This window comes from Telopea speciosissima, chromosome 2, assembly GCF_018873765.1.
Source record: "Telopea speciosissima isolate NSW1024214 ecotype Mountain lineage chromosome 2, Tspe_v1, whole genome shotgun sequence".
NCBI lineage: Eukaryota > Viridiplantae > Streptophyta > Magnoliopsida > Proteales > Proteaceae > Telopea > Telopea speciosissima.
In genome coordinates, this window is record NC_057917.1 from 82,403,786 (window position 1) to 82,421,631 (window position 17,846).

The 17,846-nt window shown below is 38.1% G+C and overlaps 2 protein-coding genes across 2 annotated transcripts; one reads left to right on the forward strand and one right to left on the reverse strand.

The window, feature by feature from the left end:
- The first annotated feature begins 886 nt into the window (after positions 1 to 886).
- On the forward strand, positions 887 to 2,241 carry LOC122651229 (transcription factor MYB26-like). Its single transcript, XM_043844534.1, has 3 exons — positions 887 to 1,126; positions 1,213 to 1,342; positions 1,440 to 2,241. The coding sequence occupies exons 1-3, from the start codon at positions 997 to 999 to the stop codon at positions 2,239 to 2,241; spliced, it is 1,062 nt and encodes a 353-aa protein (XP_043700469.1). The 5' UTR covers positions 887 to 996.
- A 5,607-nt stretch (positions 2,242 to 7,848) lies between these two features.
- On the reverse strand, positions 7,849 to 17,617 carry LOC122651230. Its single transcript, XM_043844535.1, has 8 exons — positions 17,432 to 17,617; positions 16,228 to 16,314; positions 14,226 to 14,435; positions 12,575 to 12,617; positions 12,449 to 12,543; positions 11,089 to 11,142; positions 10,844 to 10,990; positions 7,849 to 8,339 (listed from the first exon to the last, which is right to left on the reverse strand). The coding sequence occupies exons 1-8, from the start codon at positions 17,609 to 17,611 to the stop codon at positions 7,947 to 7,949; spliced, it is 1,209 nt and encodes a 402-aa protein (XP_043700470.1). The 5' UTR covers positions 17,612 to 17,617; the 3' UTR covers positions 7,849 to 7,946.
- Between the last annotated feature and the right edge of the window lie 229 nt (positions 17,618 to 17,846).

Sequence of the window (17,846 nt, forward strand, 5' to 3'; positions counted from 1 at the left end):
CCCCCCCCCCCAACCACAAAAAAAAACCCCCCAAACCCCCCCCCCCCCCCCCCCCCCCCCCCCCCCCCCCCCCCCCCCCCCCCCCCCCCCCCCCCCCCCCCCCCCCCCCCCCCCCCCCCCCCCCCCCCCCCCCCCCCCCCCCCCCCCAAACCAAAAAAAACACAAAACCCCCCCCCCCCCCCCCCCCCCCCCCCCCCCCCCCCCCCCCCCCCCCCCCCCCCCCCCCCCCCCCCCCCCCCCCCCCCCCCCCCCCCCCCCCCCCCCCCCCCCCCCCCCCCCCCCCCCCCCCCCCCCCCCCCCCCCCCACCCCCCCCCCCCCCCAACAACAACCACCCCCCCCCCCCCCCCCCCCCCCCCCCCCCCCCCCCCCCCCCCCCCCCCCCCCCCCCCCCCCCCCCCCCGGAAGCCCCCATTTATGGGGTCATGTAACAGAAAACGGTGAGGCATCTTTTGCAAGACAAAAAAGATTGCATCACATGGCCCCATTAGCGAGAAAAATGTGAGAATCTTGTTTCCTCTCAAAAGGAAAGGAAAAGTGAAGATAGATGTATTGTTTGATTAATCTATCGAAACAGATTTTGAGATTTTCCTTGAAAAATAAGAAAGTCTGTTTGGGTATTTGTAGAATTTAGATTTCCTTTTCCTACAATGGAGGGATGCTGCTATTGGAAGGTTCATGTACTGTGTCCTAATTGGTTCTGAATTTAAAACTAAAGATCGGAGTAGTAATCAAATTGAAAGCAACGGTTGAAGACAAGGCTTGGAAGCTATCAAAGCACTCATGATACTACTAGTGGTCCTCTAATGAGTGCACCTTAAGTTAGAATTCCAGCACATTTTTTCTCTCTCTCTCTCTCTCTCTCTGTTAGCAGACACTTTCCATATAGTTAAATTTTGAGGAACAGCTCTATAGTTAGATAAGAATTCTATATTCAAGAAGGGTATATATAAAGAAAAGAATTGAAGCTGCACTGTTGCTGAGGTGGTGGGTTTGAAATGGGTCATCACTGCTGCAGCAAACAGAAAGTTAAGAGAGGGTTATGGTCTCCAGAAGAAGATGATAAACTCCTCAAATACATCACCACTTATGGCCATGGTTGTTGGAGTTCTGTTCCAAAACTAGCAGGTGATCAGGACTCAGCTCATCTTATTTTTTTGTTGGTTTTTTCTTGTAGCTAGAGTTCTAAAAATGGATTTGGTTTGAGATTGTAGGATTGCAGAGGTGTGGAAAGAGTTGCAGACTTAGATGGATTAACTACCTGAGACCAGACTTGAAGAGGGGTTCTTTTTCTGAACTAGAAGAAAGAATCATCATTGATGTCCATAGAATTCTAGGCAACAGGTTTGTGTGAATTGAAATACCCTTCTTCTCAAAATTTCAACTCATCATCAAATTATTTGTTTCTTAGCATTCCCAGTTTCTCATATTTTTCAAACAGATGGGCTCAGATAGCTAAGCATCTACCAGGGAGAACAGATAATGAGGTGAAGAATTTCTGGAACTCATGTGTTAAGAAAAAGCTGATAGCACAAGGGTTGGACCCAAAAACTCACAATCTCCTTTCCTCTCATCAAAGTATTACCACCAACAATAACAAGCAGGATGCTTTCAATAATTTTCATATTAATTACCAAGAACCCATTTCTTCAATTTTCTCTGTTCGTAGTTGTTCACATATGAGAGATGGACCAAAAAACACAAACCCACCTTTTATCACATTATTGCCCTCTCCTCCTCCTCCTCCTCCTCCTCCTCCTCCTCCATCTTTTGCAGCTAGTGCTACTGCTCACATGATGACCATTGATCCCACCTATGAACACCAGAACCACCCTCCTAGTCTTGGTTGGACTGTTGAAGCAGGCCAAAACTCTCAGGTTTCATCTGGTTTTGCTAGTAGATCTTCGATTGAGAGCACACCCATATCCTCCTCTTCGATAATTGGATCTGATGAGCTTGGTTTTTTAGATGAGAATCTTATGTGGGATGCTGGTGTTGTTGAACCCTTAGAACCTCCAAGGCTGGTGGAAGAGACACAGCTGGAGAAAGCCCAGAAGACATATGAAGCTGATGAGTTCATTGAAACCAATGAAGTGCAGAGTGGTGGTCAAAACATACAAAGCAGTTCTTCATTCAACAGTTCTAACTTCGATCTTGACTTTGTGGAGTCTACAATGATGTCTTATGGTGGAGGAATGTATTGCAGTATGAGCTCCATGGATCAACTTGCATGGGATTGTTAGGTCTTTTTCTGTATTTTGTTGGGGTTTTGTACTTTTATTGAGGCTGACCATGCATTCCAAGAATTTAATTTCCATTGGATGGGAATATGGGTCTCTCTCTCTCTCACTCTCTCTTTCACCAACAACTAACGAAAAAGATTTTCTCCTCTGTATAGTATAGCTACTTCCCTAGGCACTCATTGCATGGCCAAGAAATTCAGAAGATTAGACAAGTCTTCCGATGACATATTTTGACAAGGTAAGTGCCATCACCATTATAATTAAGCATCTCAAAGATTAAAGGGTACTTTGAAAATGCTAACCTCCCCAGTCCAACAGACTTGTTTGTTAACCTCATGAACCCTATATAGTTCAGTGACGACTTCAGTCACAAAATCAGAAAGATTTTCAAAGTAGATTGTAACCAAGCAGGTTACAAATAGAGATTTTGTAACCATACTTTTGTTGAGCCCCTAGAAAATGACACGTCAGTTTATTAAAATTCTAAAAACATAAATTCCCTAAGTTCCCTCATCCTTTTTTTTTTTTGGGTGAGAAAAAACTTTATCGCAAAGTAGGGCAAGAAAAACCCAAAGCATTCAGATTACAATAGATCAAGAAGCCAAGGAGAGGAAAGTGGCTAAACTATCTTACTCGCCAAAGATAGGGCCTTCCAGGCTAAAGTGTGAGCGACAACATTTGCATCTCTAGAAATGTGAGAGTATGAACAATAGGGCATCCCTCATCCTTCTTCAAACTATAACTCAGAGGGTAGTTTGGAAAATATAATTAAATAAATCTGAAGTCTGTTTTTTTTTAAATAAAAAAAAAAAGAGGTTCGGGTTGTTATTGATTTCTTATCATGGTAGATGGGTTTGGATTCGATTTTGTTCCTGTTTTTGAGTCAATTTTGGGTTCTTTCATTTTCAGATGTAGTTCGGTTCGATTCGAATACCACAACCCAAAACTTGCCTAATAAGACATTGATGCGGTTCGATCTCATGCTTTCACCCTTAGACCGATCCTTAATCGAATCGGCTGAGAACAAGCTCGATTTCAATACAATATCAATACTGATTGGGTGAATTAGACAAAAAAAAAAATGGTTTAGTTTTGAAATTACATACGATATCGGCATAATCCGATTCCAACTGATTCATATTCGCATACGATTCCAATATGGATACCAATACCTAGGATTAACTTGCTCCAAAGACTGTGCGGCTCTCTCTGACAATTTTTTTTCCGAGTTTTCTTAATTTATTTAACTGACAAATAAAAGGCAGAATGACTATAATGACCCTCAGTTATTAGCATTCTGCCTTGGAGTGATCATAACTCCGTACAGAATGTACTTAATGAGAAGTTTTGAGAATGAGAATTGATGGGGTAGTAATGTCATAGAAGATGTTTCAAGTGTTCCAACCCAGTTTTTCGGAGCCTTTAGAAGTTGAATGTGGATGTAGCCGCTAGTATCAGTAGTAGTTGATCACCAGAAGAGTTTGAAATTCTGTTGAGGGTTGATGTCTTGTATTCTCTCAACTTATTTGTGAGCTGCTTCTGAATGGCAGTTAAAAGCTGGTAGCGCTGGGTCTATGTTGGGTTTAGGGCACCAGGCACTCGAAGACAATTTTTAGGGTTTATATGAGGGTAATTTGGAAAAATTACATTTTTAGTTTTTCTATAAATTGTTGCAATTGGGATTATTAGGGTCGTAGGAATTTCTTTGTAAACATAGAGAGTGTGTAACCCTTTCTCCATTGTTACTAAAAACTACTCTCTTCTCTTCAGGGTCATGGTCGTAAGCACTTTTCTACTCCAAAAAAAAAAAATTTGGTCGTATGCAATTTGTCAAACCACTTAAATCCTTGCATTGTAGGGGTGTGAACGGGCCGGACTAGGCCTAAATCCTAGTCCAACCCTAGGAGCTTTAACCTAAACTCAAGCCCAGTTTGACTCTGGCAGAGTTTTTCCAAGTCCAACCTTTAATGGTCTTGGAAGAACTACTTCATTAGTGGGAGGATTGTTGAAGAGCTTGATTCGGTATTGGTTCGATAAAAGCAACTTGTGAGTCACTCACTATGAATGGATAAATAGATTAGGAGGTTAGTGAAAAGGAAGGGCAATCTAGGTATTTAAAAGGATCCAGATCCTCTATTGCCGAGCTGCCTAGCAGGACCATGCTACCCAGACACGGTGTTGCGTGCAAAGACCGCCTTACCCCTACTCGGGCAAGGCATTTGGGCAGGGGTAAGGCAGACATTACGCACAGCACCGTGTCTGGGCAGCATGGTCTTGCCGGGCAGCTCGACAGTAGAGGATCCAAATTGGAGTTTTAGTAAATATAAGCTAAGTGTTGGGGAGTGGTAGTAATTGTTGCGGCCCTACCTTTTCACCCGTAACCTGCTAATCCGTTCTCTTCTTCCCCCTTCCTCTCCCTCCAATTCTGATATCCCGATGATGGAAGCAGAAGAGAATCCTGATATCCCGATGACCTACCCTTACAGATCAAAATATCAAACAGGTTCGTTCGTTCGATCATACGTGGCGAAGCTTGTATTCGAAACTATATATAACATCAACCAAAGTGATCGAGCAGCAAATCAAGTAAACAGTAAAAGTAGTCATGGCTGCTCCGAATGACTAAGTATAGTAGAGAGGTCACCGTCTCAGAAGAAGCGTAGGAATTTGGAGTTCCTGACACGACATATCTCTAGCGATTCAGATGAGGAGGAGAAAGCAGAGATGATCGATGTTCGTTAATTGGATCATAAAGCTCGTGAACTTCTTGTTCAAGAAGCTCTTGCAACCAACGAACAAGATAATAATGAGCTCTTGTCTGCCATTAAAAATCGACTTGATAGGTATGTATTGATGATCGATCGTTCGATTTTAATTAACTTTCTCATTTTCCTTCTTCGTAATACAAGAATTTCAGTCGTTCACTCTCGAGATCCAGTAAGAAAAGAAGTCGAAGAGTTTCTAAGAACTCTCCTAAGTTTACTTGGGCTTTGGTTACAAGGGGTATTAAAGGGAAGGGAATGAAAATTTTTATACTTAAAAAAAGAATTTTTGTAATTATTACCCCATGTGACATTATGTGACAATATCAATAGTTCTAAATTATTCCATATTTGGTTATTGAATTCCACTTTACTTTGCATTCAATTCCCTTTGGTTTACTTTACCGGAAAAAAAAAAATTCCCTTTGGTTTAAAATGTAAAATGTATTTTTACTGTATATGGTAAGAAAATTAAGTAATTTGTAAAATTACATAGGATAATGATTACAAAAGTTTCTTTTTCTTGTTTAAAAATTTTCCTTTCCTTCCCATTAATTCCCCTTGCAACCAAATGGAGCCTTCTTCATGGGAATTAGATTTGGTTATGGAAGAAAGCTTCGCTTTTGGGCCTGGATAACCCAGATCTGATTGGGCTTAAACCCAATTTTTCATGGGTTTCAGGGTTGGGTTACAGTTGAATCCTTAATTTTGTGATCTTAGTTTATAGATCGGGCAGTCAACACAATGACTTTTGCTTAAATTTCCAGCCCACGGAAGAAGAGGGGGGGGGGATATCAGAGTTGTAGAGTGAGGAGGGGGGGAGAAGAAAATGGATTAGCAAGTTACCGGGTGAAAAGGAAGGGTAATTTACGTATTTAAAAACATAAGGGGAGAAGGAAACGTAAAAGTTTAAAGCAGGGGAGTATCAGAAAAGAAGTTTAAGGTATGAGAATTTTAGTAAATACAAGCTAAGTGTAAGGAAGTGATAGTAATTGCCCCGTGAAAAATTAATGCGGTACTATTTCCCCAGACTCGATTGCAAGGGAAATAAAAGGAAGGAAACATTAAATTTTAGGGAAAAAGATCCCTTCTCGGAGGATCCGGATCCTCTACTTCCAAGCTGCCCCTACTACCGTGCGCCCTAGACACAGCAAGACAGTAAAGGTCGTCTTACCCCCGCTCAGGCAAGGGTAGGGCGGTCTTTTCACAGCTTCGCTGTGTCTGGGATGCACACGGCAGTAGGGGCAGCTCAACAATAGAGGACCCCGATACCTTCCTGGATGCACCCCAAACAAGGGGTGGCAAAATGACCACCCTACCCCATGGGGTCGATGCCTGTTTGTGTGCTATCATCGGCCCGTGCACTGGCGTAGGGGCCACGTAGCCAAGCAACGACATGTTATAGGGATGTAATTCCCTTCTATACACATTAACAAGATCTTATCTAGCATAATTGAATCATAGATATTAAACAATATAGGAACAAGACATACCGTTCACTATCGAATTGTTGATTTCCACAGAAGACGATGATGAAGCCATTAATGCCGTCCTTGTTCGTACCCATAGTTAGTAAGTTTGCATATTAATTGTCATATTAATACACGTATCCAACCGTATGAATCAATGTCAATTGTTATTGTATTTTATCAATTAATCGTATTTTATACACGCCTTTGAGGACATGCCATACTAGACGCATATTAATTGTCATATTAGTCGCATATTAATACAGATTTATGAGTTTTAATTTTTTTTCAAAAAAATAAAAAATAAAAACCTAAAGGCCCAAACACCCATGAGAAAACCCCCAAACCTGAACCCCCGAAGACTCTAGTTCTAGCAAACCTTAGCGTAATAAACATATACTCTCACAATCAGGGAAAGCACTTTGGTTCTCTAATCAATCTCGAAGAGTTCAATTCTAGTCCATACCCATCAAATCCAAGGAAAGCACTTTGGTTCTCTGATCAACCTCGAAGAGTCCAGTTCTAGTCCATATATATATATATTGTGGATTTTCTTGTTTGATGAGATAATTTCAATGATGATATTTTGATTTATTAAATGGTTGTCTATTTATTATTATTATTATTTTAACTTATTTGCTATGATAAATTGTGGTTGATGGATTACCTATCAACATTTGTTTTGATAGACATGATTAAACATAATTAATATTAGATGGAGAAATGATTTCAAATTAAAAAACCATATTGGTTTTAAGTGTTCATAAAGACATGAGAGATTAGAATTTAGTTGTAAAAAAATTAATTTGCTCCTTGATTTTTACTAGGATAAACCTGTATTTTTACTCCCAAACTTTTACAAAATAACCATATTAAAAAACATATTAAACACGTACCGTATCATTTAGTTTTCTCTTTCTTTCCAATAAAGTGATATTACATGTCCAAAAAAAAAACATTCTATAGAATGATCAAAAATCACTTTTAACTACAATGCAATAGAAAGTGGGAAGCTATAATTTTCACAACGTAGCCATGTGATGGGGGAATGCTTCACATGGATGGGACCAGGTTTGTACAAGATGCCACACCTTTCTAATCAGTCTAATTTCACTTCAAAATACGTGTCTAATAAGAGTTAAAACATGATTCAAAGTTATACAAAATTGCAAAAATATCAAATATCAGAACCTCTACCATATATTAAAGGTTAGTGGCATCTTTGTAACGTTTCACAATTGTAGCTATTCTTTGTACACATGTAATATGCTCATTTTTTGTTCGAACACACCCAATGAGATGAGTGGAAAGTCCTTTATAAGTTGGACCCTACCGAAAGCCTCAAATTTGAAAATCAGCGATCACACTAAAGCTTATCCAAACATATCATCTCATACAAGAAACATCAATCCTAGAAACATTTGAGCATATTATCAGTTCAACGATAAAGACTTAAAAACTTATTAATGGTATGTCAAATTCCACATACACCACCTGGTCCTCCAAATAAGATCGAATTTATCCAATCTTTTTGTTGAGAAACTACTGATTCCACCTCATAGCATGTAGGACTATCCATATGAAACCCCAATAAAGAAGCAGGTGGATCCACTAGGGAAAAATTCTCATCCACGAATTGTAACATTCTGGCATAAGCTGTCGATTCAGTGTCGACTGGTATTGTTGGTAAATGGCCGTTTCCCATCTGAGGGCTACTTTCACTTGTAGGGCTATAGACCTCCCCACCAGATGCTATCATAGATGCAGAGTCTCTTAAGGTTGTGAATAAGGATGATGGCCAATATCCGACAGGCTCCTGTCTTCCATCATAAGTCGTAGTATACCACCAATTTCCAGATTTTGGATCCTACCATGTAAGAAGAATAAGTAAATAGAACAAGTTTACAAGATACGGAGGAGACTACTTACAAAATTGAAACAGAGTACTAGCAGAACTACTATGGAAATGTAGAATGGAAATTTTGAGAAATTATAAATAGACAGGAATCTCAAGATTAAAAAGAATCACTCTTTCCATCCCACAAGGATAGCCTTGTTTGAGGATTTTCATTGTCCCAAACTGCTTATACATTGTAAAAGCAACTTTTTTGAACTTCTCCTAATGCCCCTATTTAATAATCTAACATTTACTTATGATTGCTTAAGGTTTCTCTTGGTTATGTAGGCCAAACCAAGCGGGAAATACTGGAAAATGGGTCTGAATTAGTGGGTCGGTCGTCAATACATGATAACAATCTCCTTGAATGTGGGTTTTCCTCAAACAAGATAGTCTTTGCAGGATGTAAGGACTAACAAGTATGATACAATATGTCAATATCTACTTATAGCAAGGAAGGAAAGAAAGGGCTAGATTTTAGACTACTGACTAACCACATTCCCAATATAATGGGACCAACTACCATATCAAGGAACTATACAACACCAAAAAAATGCAAAACCAAGACAATCTAATAAAGAATTACAATAGCAACACCACATCTCTATCTAAAAAAAAATGCACTGCTATTTTTTTTCCAGAACTATTTTATTGTATTAAAGATCAATGGAATTATTACCAATGGAAATTTTGGGACAAAGTAAATAGGCATAAATCTCAAGATCAAAAAATAATAATGGAATTTTATTATTGTTACCATAAAATTTAGAATGAAAATTACGGTAAACAATAAAGAGGCAACAATCTCAAGACTCAAAGGAACTAGAACAGAGCATGGACTTGCAACAAGAAGGAAAAGAATACCAGTATCACATGGTGAACTCCATGTCTAAGGCATTCAATACAAGCACCCAAAAGGAAAACCAAAACAATAAAATTATACAAACTAAGTATTAAAATTAGCTCTACAACATATTTATCAAAAAATAAATTAATTAAAAAGCACTTCTACATTTTTTTTAATAATTTGAGAACTATTTTATTGGAAGAAAAGAAGAAGAAAGTTTAAGGAAATTGCTAAATAATGTTTTCAAATTTTCACAACTAATTTTCATATTATTTAGCCTTGGTCATGGTTAATGTCCAGCTAGCTTATGGATCATCCTCAATTTATTCATATGGTTGTCAACATCCTAGGAGCAAGGGTAGCTAGAATAGGGTTATGGTAGACCCTTGAATCAATTGCTTCTTCTATTAATGGGCCATGGACTGTAATTGGCGACTTCACTTGTTTATCCTAGCGGGGAATTTCAGATTTGATCAAAGGAAGCCACTAACTATGCCTTAATTTAGAGCTTTAGAAAGAAAGGAAGGAAGAAAAAAAAACCTCACCAGTGTCGAACCTTTCATGGTTCACTTCCCCAATTAGCTAGGGCCTTATTTTTCGGAGCGCTTGAATTTTCCATATTTATTTAAAAGGACAAGTTCTATTGGGGTGGGAATGAGGGATGGTAGACCTGAAAAATGGATCTGGTACAAAAACCATCACTGGTACAGGTCCAAATGCGCCCAAAGAATTAATCAGATCTTTTGTATCTTGAATTTCACTCGATCTGTTTAAAAAACTCTTCTAACACAAAAATCCAAATCCAATCCTATAGGACCATGCCTAACACAAAGGCTAGAAAACTATTTCAAATCCTTCCTATTATAGGCTTAAGCATAAAATCGCTCACCAATTCACTGATACCCTAGCAATAAATTGGCTAAAACTTTCTTGCAAAATCTAAGTATCATGGTGTCTCTAAAAAGGTAACTTAAGAACCCATAGACCATTGTTATGAAATGATCTCTTATTATTATTACTCAATGTCTCATATATATACAAGGTACAGGTGGTGGAATCTTAAACAGAATACTAACAAATACAAGTTGGAGATACACGTGGCTAAGTTAGTTTTATATCTTTATCACAGACAAGTTCTGATCTTCAAAAAGTAGCCCCAAAGAAAGGACTAGGAGGTCTGTAATAAGTACTATGATGATCAAAAGCTAAAAAAGAAATGGACATACAAGTCAACAATGCATGCACCTCTCTCTCAATTTGAATATGGACATCCGAAGAAAAAATATCATTATTTTAAGATTGAGAGACGCTCGCTCGTGTACTAAATTGGCAAAGATCATTTGAATAGGATTTACTATTAAGTCGTAGTATCCAGTGAAGGTATCTAGGGGTTTGCATTGGATAGTTACCAAAGATATATAAGAAAGAAAGAGCTTGAATGTGTGATCAACTTGGTGAAAGTTATCCACAATACAATAAAGCAATGTTTACCAGGCATAATGCTCAAATATTGAAAAACTTTCATATTTCATGGATGATGGATCCCTAAAATAAAAATAAAAGGGAGGCCTTAAGATTAACTTGTAAAATCACAAGGAGGGCGCAACGAAAGATTATAATTTTGTACCTTGAACAGAAGAAAATCATCCTCATATTGCACTCCTCCATGGATGGGAATTTTCATATAGGGAGTACCGAAGGCCTGTTTACGGCTGACTTGTACGAAACCTGGGCATAGTAGATTAAAGCAACCTGTCTTGTGAAATCCATCTGCCTGCTCCATAATACAAAGGAAACATAAACAAGTGATCGATCGATATCTAGAATAATAGTCAATAAGGTTTTGCACATCAATACAGGTTTCAAACTTACCGTCCGATAAGAAAAACTCCGAGTTCTGTTATCACCAAATAACTTTGGATTTACCTAAAAGCCCAAAAAATTGAAAATTAGAATTATTAAAACTTTCTTCAGACGAGTATAACTATTGATCGAATTGTGGACCGTAGGAATCCTATGCGCTGACCACAAGCATCATTTAATCGAAATGGCACTCGGCTCATAATTAGAAAGAAGACTATTTACAAAATTAGGGCATCGTTCAATCATTAGGAGAGTTTGGGTCTTGCTAGCATCACTAGTCTTGAAGTAGGAGCATCACAAATCCAATAGTAATAGGTCATTTTCCCATGACATTAGCATTTTTTGGGAAGCTTTCGTTACAAAAAGCCAACAACAGTTGGGATTCATTTGCTTAGAGGTAGGAACCAATCAAGCATAGCCAGTGAAGAGAGAGAGGGGTATTATAAGTTATACCGTATAATATGAACATGTAAAACTATTTCCAACTTTTTCCCCTTGAGCTGATAAGTATAACTGAATAGGTGAAGCAGTTTTGGGCTTTGACTAAAGTGATGAAAAAAAGATAAATACGTAGAAAATGATAGGAGATTGACTGACTGATGATTAGGGCTGCAACAGGGTTGGATTAGGCCAGGCTTTTTAAAACCCCATCCCAACCCTAAGTCCCCTTAGTTGGGTCAGGCCTGGCCCGTCCCTGACCCGCTCTCGGGGTCTGGCTGGGCTGACCCTGATTGGCCCTGACCATGGGGAGGGGGAAGGGAGATGTGAGGGCTAGGTTCTGTCCTAATTCCATTATCCCCATCTTCCTTGTCTCTATCATTGCTCAGTTGTTATTTTGTTCTTTTCTAATGTTGGGAATACTGTTCATAATTCCCAAGATGCATCGCCATTCCAATTGGCTAAGAGACCTCCAATAATAATTGGATAACCGTCAAAATTTAATGATCATGATTGTTCTTTCACTGGGAGATTACTTAGACATGACCGATTGGTGTTGATATTTTCTATGTCTAACATATAAGGCAAAATGGGTATTAAAAGACTGAATTCTTACCCAACTATGTTCTTCCATATCTTGATTGTTTGTATGATGTATTAGTAACAAAATCTTGAAAGAAGAGGAAGAAGAAGAAGATAAGTCCGGGCTCAGCCCAAGGCCTCAATCCTGACCCGACCCGGTCTGGGCCAGATATTCCAAGCCCTGACCTGCCCTCAGGGTCAGCTTATCTCAGCCCAGGCCCTATTCGGGCTCAGGGCGAGCCGACAGGACCAAACTTGCACCTCTACTGATGATCTTCATTTTAAAAGGGAAAAAAAATGTGAGAACACTGACATATCATATGTAAATGTGCTTATCAAGATAACTTACCATCCATCCAAGTTGAATACTGTTGAGTTGATCTATAGGCCCATTTTCAACCCATAACACTGCTCCACTGAATTGGTTGATCGAAAAAAACCTCTGGTTGATCTATGCCTAAGTGTACACGACTGCCATAAGACTTAATATATGAATTTCCTATTTGAAATGTTGCAAACTGAAAAGGAGATAATTTATAAGTCAATAATTTAATCATTTTATGGCTAAACCAATAAATTTAAAAGTTTCATTACTTAATTATTAAACACAACCAATAAAATATCACAAGGGTAAAACACTGCAGCTTGACCATTGCATTTAAAGACTAAATGAATAATTAAGTAGTAGTAGTCCAAGAGCGTCAAATGCCATCACACCACCTGAAAAAAATTATATTGAAACATAAAAGAATGGTTGGAAAGCTATGCCCTTAGCCAAAGCATCTGGCAACTCATTGGCTCAGCTTGCTCTCCATTGGAATGGGGGTTCAATAATAAACAGAAAGTCTAATATGTATGTCTGAGGACATGTGCGAATATCCATGGCTAGGGACAAAATCAGGTTCCCATTTTTTTTTTTTGGGTGGTAGGTGGTGTGTGTGCATGCACTCACACAGTAGTCATTTGTAGTGGATCCCAATTATAAAAATAAGAAGGTCCCACACTAAAGGAGAGACAACTTGCAAAACATCTAACATTAAAAAGGAATACATAAATGCTGAGTCAACCTCAATCAATGATTAACTAGAAAAAATGAAAGTGAGTAAGAAGTGGTCACAGACTCACAGTACTTGTCCATATTTATTTAATCAAGGCTTAATGAGTCTTTTTTTTTTTTTTTGGCGGGGGATGAAGAAAAAGTTACCTGGGCCTCTAGGACCTGCACATGCACGGTGGCCAGTGAGGGCATGCATGGAAGCATCATGGGGACGGGATTGGATTTGTTTGGGGTATTTTCTACTCTCTCTCTCTCTACACCCCCTTGTGCTAATCACTTTTGTCCCTTCTTTGATCTACTGTTTGCTCTTCCCTCATTTACAATTAGTTGTTCTCATTTCTTCTCCCATATATTTTCTCTTTCTTTCTTCCAGCATCAATTTTAGAATCAAGATCTGAGATCCTTTTTTTTTTTTACGAGCCTTATTTTTTCTCTCTTCACTATGATGCTTCTTCCGCAACCTATTCCCTATGAAACTTTTCTTTTCTCCTCCGATTTTTTCTATTTTCCCTTAATAGGGCCCATTACCCACAAGTAGCAACCCCAGCCTGGATCATAATGCAACCAATATAAATAAGATCATGAGACAATGCTAACCATCAAATTAATTTTGTAAATTATTCAAAGGCTAAATTTGCATCTTAGATGCTTGTTAAATAATGATTACATTGGCCTTAGTTGTCAATTTAGATTCCAACCATATTGATAACTCAAGCACTCAATTAGAGTTTAAAATCCACTAGTTTGAGTGGAGGTGAGTTTTCAACTTTGATCATTGCTATTAACCTGGGAGATGAAAACTCCATGAGACTGATCGAGATTACTTGATTCAATGTAAAAGTAGTCTGGTTTCTAGCAGCTTTATTCTCAAGATTCAAATAAAATGCAATTGCAATGTATCTCACTTTTAAGTGTTAATTTTTTTTGGGTTGAAACTTTTAAGTGTTAATTACAAACATAAAGATAAGAATGTTAACTGTGAAATGTTTCAATGAACTATCATAAAATATCAATCTAAGAAATTAAATAAAAAAATCAAATGGAAATAATACAATAAAGCATGACTTACATGATACCCAGGATTTTTTGCTGTGAGCTGATGGGTATATCTGGGATATCTTCTTACTTGAGATTTGGCCCTTATTATATCCTTCTTTTGAGTTCTCCGTATTAAGATTGTCCGTGGTGGACACCTATTACTCTTGACTCTGATTTTTGAAGGTTTGGATTCCAATAATTCTTTGTTAATCAACCCTACTGGAAAGGAACTGGGTTCCATCTGTAAACATAGCTCAGTTCACATAAGAAAATTATGTAAGATTAAATACATAACTTCATTGGTTGTTGAGATGTCAAAACATAAGCATGAAAACAACAATGTAAAGTAAAATTTTTGGTGGTTAACACCAATTCAACATTGAAGTTACCAAAATAAATCGTATTTAATGAAAGCTTCTGCCTTACTGAAGCTTGCTTGTGATTCTGATCTAGTCAACTACCTTTTTCAGCATCCAGGCAATCCCCGGGACTAAATTGATTCTTTTTCTTGAATCCTTTTCCCCCTTAATAGCAACAAGGAATCCCAGTATAGCAAGATCCGAGATTCAACTTAAAAAGCCACCAACCACAACCCTAGAAGTTTCATGGAATATTATGCTTACTTACAGAAGAGCAAAGAATATTCCTAGTATCAAAGCAACTTCCCTTTATTGACCTAATTGAGAAAATACAATTATGAAGAAGCTTGTAATGTTGAAAATGCTGCCACCCAAATTCTATAAGATGTGCTTTAAGATGGGAGAAAGAAACTCCTAATCAAAATGTACAACACACCCCACTATACTACAGAAGGACCTTCAGAAAGAAGAGAGCATCCTGAGGCACTAATTAGTATGCAAACCAAAACTAAACAGATATAGGATCTTAAACATTGGCACCCAATAGACAACAATTATGCCACTTAGATATATTCCTCAAATTCTGAATCCATTTAATATCCAACCAAAACTCCACAAAACAGCCACCAGGATGAAAGACACCACATTTCCTTATCTTTTGTTGGATTGATACCAGCAAGGTGAGAGAATTAGACAAGCTGGCAAGTCCCTATGGGAGTTAGCCAAACTAAGATGATGAATCAAAGGGCCCTATACCAGAACTCATATGCGAGAGGATGTGGTTCACAAACTCCTCTCTGCTGTTTCAGCATCATCAAACCATGCAAAGCAAGAAATTGGAATACTGCAGCCCTTGGAAATCAAGTGAATCAGTTTTAGTAACCAGAGATGATGAGCAAATATAGAGATCTACATGTGTGCCAAATTAACCCATTTAACACGCATCTACAGCAAGATTTGGGGCTAAGTTTTGAACAAAGCCTCAAATTGAGATGGTAAATATTACACATGCCCCAAATGCAGAAGTTTGAGACTACCATCAGATTCTGTTCTCATGATTCTAACTTTTATTCTAAACTTTATTGGTGAATCCAAATGAATAGAGCACTACACAGGGCATATCCAGTGTAATTCCAAAACCCAGCACCAAGGAAAACTAGCATAAAAACCGATCCCAGAATACATGAATTAATTGGCTCTGAAAGCACCAAACCTAACCTGTCCTAAAAAAACAAACTGTCTAGAAACGAATACGCAAAGCATCACCGACCAGAAAAATGAAATTAAAGCAATCATAAGCACTCCTCGTGAGGCAATCTGCCAGAGAGTCGGCCTCAAGGAGAACATGTCACATTGGGCACTAACATCTGTAGTTTATAATCCTCTCCAACCACCTTCCAATTGTCCATGGAGTAGTAGTAATAGCAAGCACAACATCCACCAAAACTTTTAGTCTTTTAGGTATTATTTCTCTAACAAAAACCCTCAAATTTTAGAAGCAATTAAGGATGCCCTAATTAAATACACATACATTGTAAGGGAGATTTCATGAACCAACCAAGAAGACATATTATTTCAGAGGAATATCTAAGTAATGAATGATCGAAGATATCTAATTTGATGAATCAAATAGAAATGGCAATGGATTATATATAAGAGAATCAAACATGATACCTGAATGGTATGATTTCTGAGTAAGGGGTGATCGAATGCTGGTTGCTTCTTGATATCCACGCAATCATAAATATCTCCATATTTAGTCTGCACAGCAAATATTTGTAAGATTTGCGTTTAGAGAAGCTAACCATCCGACTGATCTATCTACTATTTAAACTCCTGTTATCGGTTCTGCTTGTCTTCCCCGATGGAAACTGTTTTGCTATCAAGCTCACGATAAGCTCAAGCTTACCACCACCCCACTACAAATTACAAACTACAAACTACAAACGCTACTCTAGAGTCTAGAACATTGTTGTTGTTTGAAAGTGGGATCCACCGCCACATGGTCCAACCACATGGTAAAGCATCAGGTTCAGGCCGCCGCGGGTCATTACAGCTGTGAGCTGTCACTGAACCAAGCTAGCTCAACATTTTTTTCAGTTCGGCTTTGAGCGTCTAAGACCGGACCAAACCAGGGATGTTGAATTGGAAAAACCAAAAAACAGAACCACCTTCTTTTTGGTTTGTATTTTCATAAGTTTCATCCATTTAAGCAAAAGTTTTTTTTTTTTAAAAAAAAACCTAATATTGACGCAAGATTTTTGTTATGTCTTTGTTTATCAACCAAATGCACTCAAAACTTAGCAAATTGACTGTTTGATTAATTGAATTGAAAAAAAAGGGGGTTTCTCAGTTGGCAAGGACCAACTCCTCACAATTAAGAGAGGTCATGAGTTCAACTCTCAATGGGGTCTAACTATCTATAAAAATAAAAATAAAAAGAAGATTAATTAACTAGATAGGCTACTTGCAAAATTTGACATCAACAATGATTCAACACACTTGTAGATCTTGCTACAAGAGGTATTTTTCATTTATTGTTTACTATTTTAATCACTAAAGAGGATCTACCCAAAAAAAAAAAATTCACTAAAGATGAGGAAAATAGCCTAAAATGAGGATCCAAGAGCATTCATGGCAATTCAAAAGAAGGTTACAAGAGTCATATGTAATTGGGATCGATTCCGATTTGAAATCAAATCTTCGATTTCGAGTTTTGAAACCCCCAAACCATTATGATCTTCCATTCTTAGATCTCTTAACTATGTGAATCATCTATCAAAAAAATTTCACAACCAGCTTGAAATTGGAAATAAATAAAAGAGAGAGAGAGAGAGAGAAAATTTAAGGACGGGATTATTCCTTCGCAAGAACATACTTTTATGGACTTCACTGCTGGCTTGTTAAGGAGCTTGAGTTGCAACTCCAAATCCAGATCGTCATCTTCTTGTTTTCTAGATAGACTTCTACCTCCTTTGGCTGTACTCTTGCCCAACACCAAATATGTCATTAAGAAAACAAAAATAGTTATAATCTTTGGATCCTTTAGCCCAACCATGATCGGTGAAAACCCAAAACCTTAACAGTCCAGTGGTCCAAGCAAGTGACAATTGTATAAATAGCCTGTGAATGTGTACTATGTATTGAATGGAATTTACTCTACCGTCCCAAAAATAGAACGAATTTAAGATGTGAATTGTCGTTTCTTACAACAAAGCACATTTACTCTTTCATACCAAAAATAGAATGAAATTAAGAATGTAAGTTGAGTTTCCTTATAGCGCAAGGCAAAC